The sequence below is a fragment of the Podarcis melisellensis genome (genome assembly GCF_964234715.1).
Source record: "Podarcis melisellensis genome assembly, chromosome: 12".
NCBI classification, from domain to species: domain Eukaryota; kingdom Metazoa; phylum Chordata; class Lepidosauria; order Squamata; family Lacertidae; genus Podarcis; species Podarcis melisellensis.
Window position 1 is genome coordinate 40,170,997 of NC_138544.1, and position 8,492 is coordinate 40,179,488.

An 8,492-nucleotide genomic window follows, 5' to 3' on the forward strand; every position below is an offset into this window, starting at 1 on the left:
CCTCCACCTCTTCTTCCCTTTCCTTCCTAATGTAACACTAATGTCTCAACAAATGAAACTGACCTGTAGAAAAGGTAAATTGAAAAAAGAGACATTGCACATACTTTTGTAAACCAAGAAATCTTGAAAAAAATACATTAAAAATTTTTTTAAAAAAGAAAATATGACACAAGCGAAACTTGCTATATTGTATATTTTGGGTGCTAATATCACAGCATCTTTGGTTTAACAGAGAACATAAGATATACTACCTGTACCTTAGTAGGCCCCTAAAGATCTGGGATAAGAAGGAGGGGTTCCCACTTCAATGGGTAGTATTTCCAAGCAGCTTTGAACATCCTACATCCTAAAATCAAGTCAGAATCTGGGCACTGACTGGAAGCTGTCTATTTGGCATTTTACTACAAAAGCCGAAGAAAGTTAAGAACACAGGAATAAAAATGAGACCGTGAACAGCCCCAAACAAGATCACCAGAAACATTATCTTAAAAAAGGTTCTGAAGATGTAAGAGGATGCCATGGAGAGTACAATAACTCCCAAGATAGTGGAAATAGCTCCCTGCGTAACAGGGTAGCCAAGGTGGTACAAAGCATCCACAGCCTTGTCATTCACTTTGTGTTTCTCACTGGCAACAAAAGCATAGGAAATATGGGCTGAGAAGTCTACTGAAAACCCTATGCAAATTACAAGGTTGATCATGGATATGGAATCAAGATTCACATTCCAGAAGGACATGAAACCAGCTACACCGACAATAACAGAGGCAATAGCAAAGGTTACCTACAAAGAGGATTGGGAATGAGTAGTAAGGAAATGAGCAGCATGGCTCCAGCAGCAATCACAATAGCTTGAACCGTGTCCTGAGTGATCACAAGATATTGATCAAAGTATATAAAAGCTGGATGATAAACCATTAATGGTACCTTGCAGTCCTTAGCAAGACCTCTCAGCTCATTTAAAAGACTCCTCTCATCCACTGCAGTAGTAACATTGACTGTCTGTATGAAAAAACGTGATGCTAATATTTCTGTAGCAATAACATTAACATCCCACTTGAAGTCTGGATTAATCCCAAAAAGGGTGGCTAAAATGTCAATGAAAAGCCTACGGTCATCAATTACATATGCAAATTATATGAAAAATTATGTGCTGGGCCTAGGCTCTGGATCATTTAAGTATTCATTTATTTATCTACATAATTTATTAATCATTTTATATCAAGGGTGGGGAACCTTTTTGACCAGATCTCTCCCCATCCGACGGTCCAACTTTGACATGTGCGTAGAGGCAATTGACAGATAAGGTGGTCCTGTCAAAGTTGGCCCACGGGAACGGGGGAAGATGGTGCCCAAGCAGAACTGAAGTCCCAATGCATCAGCTGATGGGTGGTCCCTTCTGCTGGGATTGGTTGTATGTGCAGCTGATCTAGCCCTATCTCTACCTGCCCTGTGCCTGGCATCACATGTGACATCAGACGTAGGGCAGGTGGGTATGGTTTGGGTAAAATGGCCTTATGGGCCAAATGGTGAAGCATGGCAGGCCAAATTTGGCCCATGGGCTCAAGGTTTTCTGCCCCTGATTTACATCCAAGCATGTCCAAGCTGTGCAAAAGAAGTAATTCAGGAAACAGCATAAAAGCATAAAATGCATTTTTTTAACCTATAGATTGACACAAGGCATAGTAATAATGTGCATCATTTTGAAAGAGGCACTCCTTGGCATTCTTGCGTTGCCAGAGATGCTGCAATAGCTTGTTTTCTAATTACTTACTAAAATTAAATGTTTGGCCGCCACTGAATGCCTCCACTTGCTGATGCAGGTGCGTTAGGCATGGGGAACCTCTGACCCTAGTGGTTTGACTTCAGATCCTGTTCGCTCCAGTAAGCATGGCAGCATGCATCAGGCAGACACAGAGAGTCATATCGCGGCTCCATCGTGCCAGGAGACGCTTACCTGGATGGTTGCGAGGTTCAAGGATTTCAGCACGCCCGGGATGCGCTCCAGAAACGTCCGGAGCCAGAGCGCGCTGTCGTTTCTGCGAGAAGCCTCATCCTCCTGCAAGTAGTCAAAACAAAAAAATTTCCTTCCAGTAGCACCTTAAAGACCAACTAAGTTAGTTCTTGGTATGAGCTTTCGTGTGCATGCACACTTCTTCAGATACACTGAAACAGAAGTCACCAGACCCTTCTATATAGTGAGAAGGTGGGGAGGGGTATTACTCAGAAGGGTGGTGGGAATGGGTGATAGGCAGATAGCTGTGATGAGCCTGTTGAGGACTCTTAACGACTGCAATAGGTATTACAGGAAGAAGCAAGGGGTGAGAAGGTGAAAAGTGGCTTTGTCATGTATAATGAGATAAGAATCCAATGTCTTTGTTCAGGCCAGGTTTCTCCATGGTTTCAAGTTTGGTGATAAGTTGCAATTCAGCAGTTTCTCTTTCCAGTCTATTTCTGAAATTCCTTTGTAGTAAAACAGCTACTTTGAGATCTTGTATAGAATGTCCTGGGAGATTGAAGTGTTCTCCTACTGGTTTCTCTGTTTTGTGATTCCTGATGTCCGATTTATGTCCATTTATTCTTTGGCGTAAGGTCTGGCCTGTTTGTCCAATATAGAGAGCTGAGGGACACTGTTGGCATTTGATGGCATACACAATGTTAGACGATGAGCAATTAAATAGTCCTGAGATGGTATGTGTGATGTTGTTGGGGCCAGTAATGGTGTTGTCTGGGTGTATGTGGCAGCAAGGTTCTGCTCCTGCAAGTAGTAGAAGAGGCGCATCGCTTTGGCTGCCCGGACGGGGCGCGCCGGCCCATCCCCGGGGCCCAAGTCGAGGCCTCCCAGAAAGGGGGGCAGGAATAGGGGGTTGGCAGTGAGCGGAGGGACGTAGAGCGGGAAAGTGAGGTCGGGCAGCAGCGCCTGTATCCCGGCCGGGTCGCCTTGCACCAGGCTGAGCAGCGGGTTGGCGCTGCTGCAGTTGTGGCCGGGGCTGCTCCGCGCGCAGAGCTGGGCGAAGGGGAGCGCGGCGCCGTCGGGGCTGCGGAGCCCCCGCACCGCCTGGTCCAGCGCCAGCAGCTCGGCGAAGGCCTCCCGGGTGAGGAGCGAGCCTCCGCCGCGGGCCACGGCCAGGAGGGAGGCGAAGGAGCCCTCGGTGCTCAGCCTCTCGGCGGAGAAGCGCCGCGCGTCGTCGGTGGGGAAGTGCGCCTGCACGAAGCGCCGCTCGCCCTTGGCGGGGCCCCCGAGCGGCGTGAACTGGCCCTCGATGTCGTTGTCCTCCAGGCTGCTCAGGAACATGAAGCCGGCGCCCAGCCCGCCCGTCAGCGCCAGAGGCACGAGCAGGAAGGGCCACGGGTGCGCGCCCACCTGGGCGCCCAGGGCCCGCAGCGCGCGCGACAGGGGCCTCTCCACGCAGTCCGTGTGGCAGTCGAGGGGCGCCATCGCCTCATTTCCCTGGAACTTTTTCTATTTCTCCTCACAGCGGCGAAGAGAGCCGGACTCAGGACGGAATTAAGACCGTTATCCGAGAAAGCCAGGTGTAGGGCAGCCCGGCCCCACTTAGCACGAGTTTCTAAAACATCTCGAAAAGGGGGAATTGAGCGGGAAAAGATGGTAAAAATGGCCGCTGGGCGGAGGTTTGCCGTCCGGGAAACGCCCATCCGCTAACCGCCTCAGAAGTCGGTTGGGGTGAATGCTGGGGGGAAACCCCTTCAGCGAAGGCACCGGTTTTTTGGCTGCAATGTGGCCGCTATGTCTGAGGGAAACTCCGGAGAAAATCCAGAACGAGAGGGTGCAGTGCCTTTTTAGCCAAGATGCAATGAAAGTGATCTTTTAACCAGTAGCCCGTTTAACTGGTTATTTCCTTCTTCTCGACAGTCTTTTTCCCCGCAAGGGTGGGCGACCTGCGGATCTCCAGATGTGCTTGATGACTGGCCGTTCTGGAGAGGGAGTCCTAACATCTGGAGGGCCACTGGTTCCCCACAGTTTAGGAACACAGGTGCATATGTACTGTATTTTTACAAACCGGAACCATTTGTTATTCTCAGCAAACTTAGCCGCTTTCCTCTTCACCCCCAACTCCAGATCAGTGTGAACTGGTTAATTTATTTTTCCTCACTTCACCTAAGCTTTCCTGCTTACAAGGAGGAGCAAGTACTTATTCAGGACTTTAAAATCCTGCTACCTATACACACCCTTCAGAGTCCTGTGGCATTAGAGGCATCACCAGAGATCATCCACACGTTTTCAAGCCTGTTTGCAACCCTAACGACTGGAACATTTCCATGGAAAAAAGAAGCTGAAAATATAAAGGTGCCAAGTAATGCATTTGCATTTTTTGTGTTTGCATGGCACAATCACAGTACTAGCCAGATTCCCTTTATTTGCTAACTCATCATCATTTGGATGAGCTCCAGCCTAATGAAATGCTGGATCAGGGAGAAAGTTGGGTTATTCTTTCAGTCCTTTCAATAATTTTACTATGCAAGCTGGTGTATCTTTCAAAGACTGTGTTCACACTTCTGTTTACTGTAGACTTGCCGCATTTCCAGTGCAAAGTTTTTAATTCATGTTCCCATGACATGTTATGTATTTTGTACTCCATTATAAAATACTGCTGACTGGAGTCCTTAAGCCACTCCTAATTTGTCTCTCTCCTGCCATCAACACCCTCAAACAGAAACAAATCTGACAGTAATGAAGCTGTCCTGATGAAAACAGTCTAAGGAAGAAATAGGCATGAAACACACTGGCGGGGGGGGGGGGGGGACGACGACAACAACAACAACAACTTAATTGCAGGAATATGAACACACCCCAAGTATAAAAAAAATGTATTTTACTTTCACTTTTACTTCTTATGCACATGACCTGATTGTTTAAGGAACTTGCTTGCTGCTGCATCTGCTGTTTTGATAGTATTTAGTGCCTTCTGATAAAAAAAATTAATGATGGGTGTGCCACACACACACACACACACACACACACACACACACACACAAACATATATATATATATAATGCTTGCTGAAGACCAGCTAGGATGCAGAAGACCAAAAAGGCACTGTTCTTTAAAGCTAGCACTAAGAAGATTTCACAGAGGTTGAATGAAGCAGTTTCGGAATAAACTGTGGTGAGAAACTGCAGATTCACAAGAGTTCATGAATCTAGAAATGATTATAATTATGTGATTGCCAAGCAAGTTCGGTTCAATGCCACAGTGAAGGGTTTTTGGGTGAAACGTAATTTGGGACACAAGTAAGGTTTATATGAGGGGCTTCAGGATACAACAAATAAATGGCATGGAAAAATAAAAGAAAGCAAAATAATATTCAAGAAATAATAAGACAGATAAGAGACAAAATAAATTGATCAAAAACCCCAAAAATGAAAAAATAAGCCAAAAATAAAAATCTTACAATCACATATTTCCAACATATTAAAATAAGGAAGTAGAAAGTAAAATAAAAGAAAATATATTTTGAATTGGCCAATAAAGCCAGCAGGATGCTGGCTTGGTTAATAAAAGAAAAACAGATAGAATCATAAACAAAATAGATCAAGGAGAAGAAACTACTGACCCGGAAAAAAATTAAACAAAGTTTTATAAATTACTACAAAAAGCTGTATAAAACAGAGTTTAAAGATTAAAACAAAATAAAAAGTATTTGTTACAGAATAATTTACTGTCAATATTAGAAGAAGAATATAAATATTTAAATGCCGACATAGAAATAGAAGATATTGCCCAAGTAATTAAAAAGATGACAAACGGGAAATCGCCAGGTCCTGGCGAAATTTCAATGAGAATCATGTATGTATAGACATAATGTATGAATCACACAATTTTACATGTACCACCTACTTCCCCTAAAATATTGCAAAGAATCATGACAACAGCACAATGATGAACAAATGTGAGTGATCCAGGAGCACCACCCAGAAACTTATTGAGAGATATATAAATCACCTAAGTAAATACATAAATGTGTATTTTAACTGGCGCTGCATTATCTTTCTCTCATGTGCTAAAGAAAGCAAGTAGGGACACAGAGGAGAGCAAAATTTCCAAACATTCCTTGGCTTCACATCAGCTGGAAAATGTAGCCACGGAAATTTCCTTATTATGCAACAGACTGCCCCAGCTCGACATACTAAAATCATATGCCTTTCATGCTATAAATATAAATGAACCGCATCTGCCTAGTTACCATATACGCTAACAATCAATATAAAATGTTGATTAGCAATAGCTCTTACTGATTCTCCAGATTTAATTCTATTTAATTCTTGTCACCTAGGCAGTCCAGGGCCCCTATGCACACTGCCCAGGCATTCGCCCTGGGGAGATCACTAGGTGGTGTGACTTCAGACCCAGAGGTGCACTTGATAGTCTCTGGAGACAGATGGATGCCAACAACACTTCCTCCAACAATAAATTCCACAATGCTTTGAAGTTGTAAAAGATATGGAACAGTAGGTAGAAAAATAAATGTCAAGTGACAAAAATCAGTCCCATATTTCTCCTGTAGTTGGTTAAGATAATTAAATAGCAACTATAATTCTCTGTGTGCTTGTTTTTTTTAAATAAAAACCATGTTTAGGACTCTCTAAGATGATGTACTTTCAACACATATGGAAAAATCTGCAGGCCTCACTAAAGCTGAAAAGGGGGAAAAAGGGTTTTTTTTTTTGCCAAAATCCAGTGGAAGAAAAATAAAAGCCAAAGCCTTAAAACGGTTCAGAAAAATAAATCTTCCTGAAATCTTTAGCCTAAAAGTCTCTGACAATCTTTAAATGAAGGTTCACATAAGTGCTGGAGTCTATTTTTCTTCAGTTTTTAAAATCCTCAATCATCTCCCTTTGTGGCATCTTATTGCGCCTGGGAAACACTCAAGGAATAGTTTCGGAGAAAAAGGTTTTTATTTCTACCATTCATGAACTGGTAGAAGGAGCAAGTGTGAAAGTTCACAAAAAGCATGCACGAGTTCACAGTCATGTGCACAAGCATATATACACATTTCCAGTTCCCTCCCCCTTTCTCCTCCCTCAGGAGTCCTGCCCATGACTTCCTCTGAGCATGAACAGAAAGCTGTCTTGGGACTATTGGACTCTTCCCAGGAAAGGGGAATGAGAGTGGTTCAGCATGTCCAAGCATGTCCAAGAAGTTGCAACTAGGATGAGATAAGATTCATTTCCCAGGCCTGCTATGAACAGAGCCTATTCATTAGCCTTTGAAAGTAACATTTTGCCTTTTGCCACAGCATCTTGTGAGAAGAGCAGAGAAAAGCTGTTTTGGATTTTTAGAAGACAAAAGGAGTTTTGGACAGTTTTGAGGCCTGGTGTGATTATTGAAGCCTGGGGTGATTTCACAGACAGGATTTGGGTATTCTGTCCCTTCATTCCCCCCCTGTTTGTTTTTGGACAGCCGCCAGGCCTGTCCCAAATGGACCACTATCCTTTCTTGAGGCCACTGATGATTGCCCCAAGTTTGGGAGCTGGGAGCTGCCTGCAACTGTTGCTAGGTCAGCCGAGCGTCTCCTTTGATGGGCTGCAGTGGCTACCTGCTCAGGAATCCACATGGTAGGAATTAGGTAGGCTAGGAAGCACACTCCATACCATCCCTGTGGGTGGATATGAGAAGCTTGCCTTCCATAAGCCTGCCTGACACATGTCTATGAGCAGAGACACTACCTTCCCCTTCTGAAGGCCACACCAAGCCAGAAAGAGTTCCTGGCGTGGACTCAGGTGTAACGGTTTGGGCTGGGAACGTACATGTCAGATTGTCACTGGCGCTCTTTGACACTGGCGCTCTTTGATTTATTGACCCAAAGCCAGCCAGTAATACGGTGATGGAATGATTGAGGTTGTAACTGATGATTCATTCCATTTGTGCACAGGGTCATTACCAACTCGGTGCTGTGGTTCAAAGGGGGCTTTAGTTAAGTTCTGGAGGCTCTGGGTGGAGCTCTGTCAGGTGGAAGCGGGCTGGGGTGTAATTTCCCTGACTGAACAACCCACACAAATACCCTCCTCTGCAGGGGTGTTGTAAGGCTATCCAGGGGCCCAGCAACCTTCTATGAAAACTGTATATGCAAAGGGAAAGAAAAGAAAATGAGAAAATGTCCTCTTTCAATCTATGCTGGATTCTTGAGCCGTGCAAAACACCAGCGTCCAGGAGTGACGTTTAGCAGGGCTGTAGTCTGGTGGGCGTCAGGTGTTGGACATCTTGGGTCCCTTCCAGCAAGGCTGGAGCGATGTCTGGGCGTCTGGGTCCTCATCTGGATGCAGAGGCTCGACCAAGGCACAAGGCGTTTCGGCAAAAGCTCACCTGTTAAGAGAAGAGATAACAAAGACGACAGCGATTGCACAGAACGAATTGATAGATAACATTTGCAAACATGAATTCAAAAGGGTATGCTTGGCAGGAAAACTTCACAAGGGGTTAATAGTTCTGTTCCTTGGGTTAAGTTTTGCCAGCTGAGATTTTTTTTTTAAAG

At 44.7% G+C, this 8,492-nt stretch overlaps 2 protein-coding genes across 2 annotated transcripts; both read right to left on the minus strand.

The window, feature by feature from the left end:
- Window positions 1-352: 352 nt before the first annotated feature.
- Window positions 353-1,119, minus strand: LOC309380852 (patched domain-containing protein 3-like; the record flags this gene model as incomplete). The annotated part of the gene is given in 2 exon segments (XM_081930947.1): window positions 353-781; window positions 787-1,119. Coding segments are annotated over 2 exon segments (762 nt in total), but the record flags the coding sequence as incomplete, so codon positions are not given.
- Window positions 1,120-1,581: 462 nt separating this feature from the next.
- Window positions 1,582-3,606, minus strand: LOC309380854 (patched domain-containing protein 3-like; the record flags this gene model as incomplete). The annotated part of the gene is made up of 3 exons (XM_081930949.1): window positions 2,711-3,606; window positions 1,955-2,056; window positions 1,582-1,602 (listed from the first exon to the last, which is right to left on the minus strand). Exons 1-3 carry the CDS (start codon window positions 3,434-3,436, stop codon window positions 1,582-1,584), a joined length of 849 nt encoding a protein of 282 aa, XP_081787075.1. The 5' UTR covers window positions 3,437-3,606.
- Window positions 3,607-8,492: the final 4,886 nt, after the last annotated feature.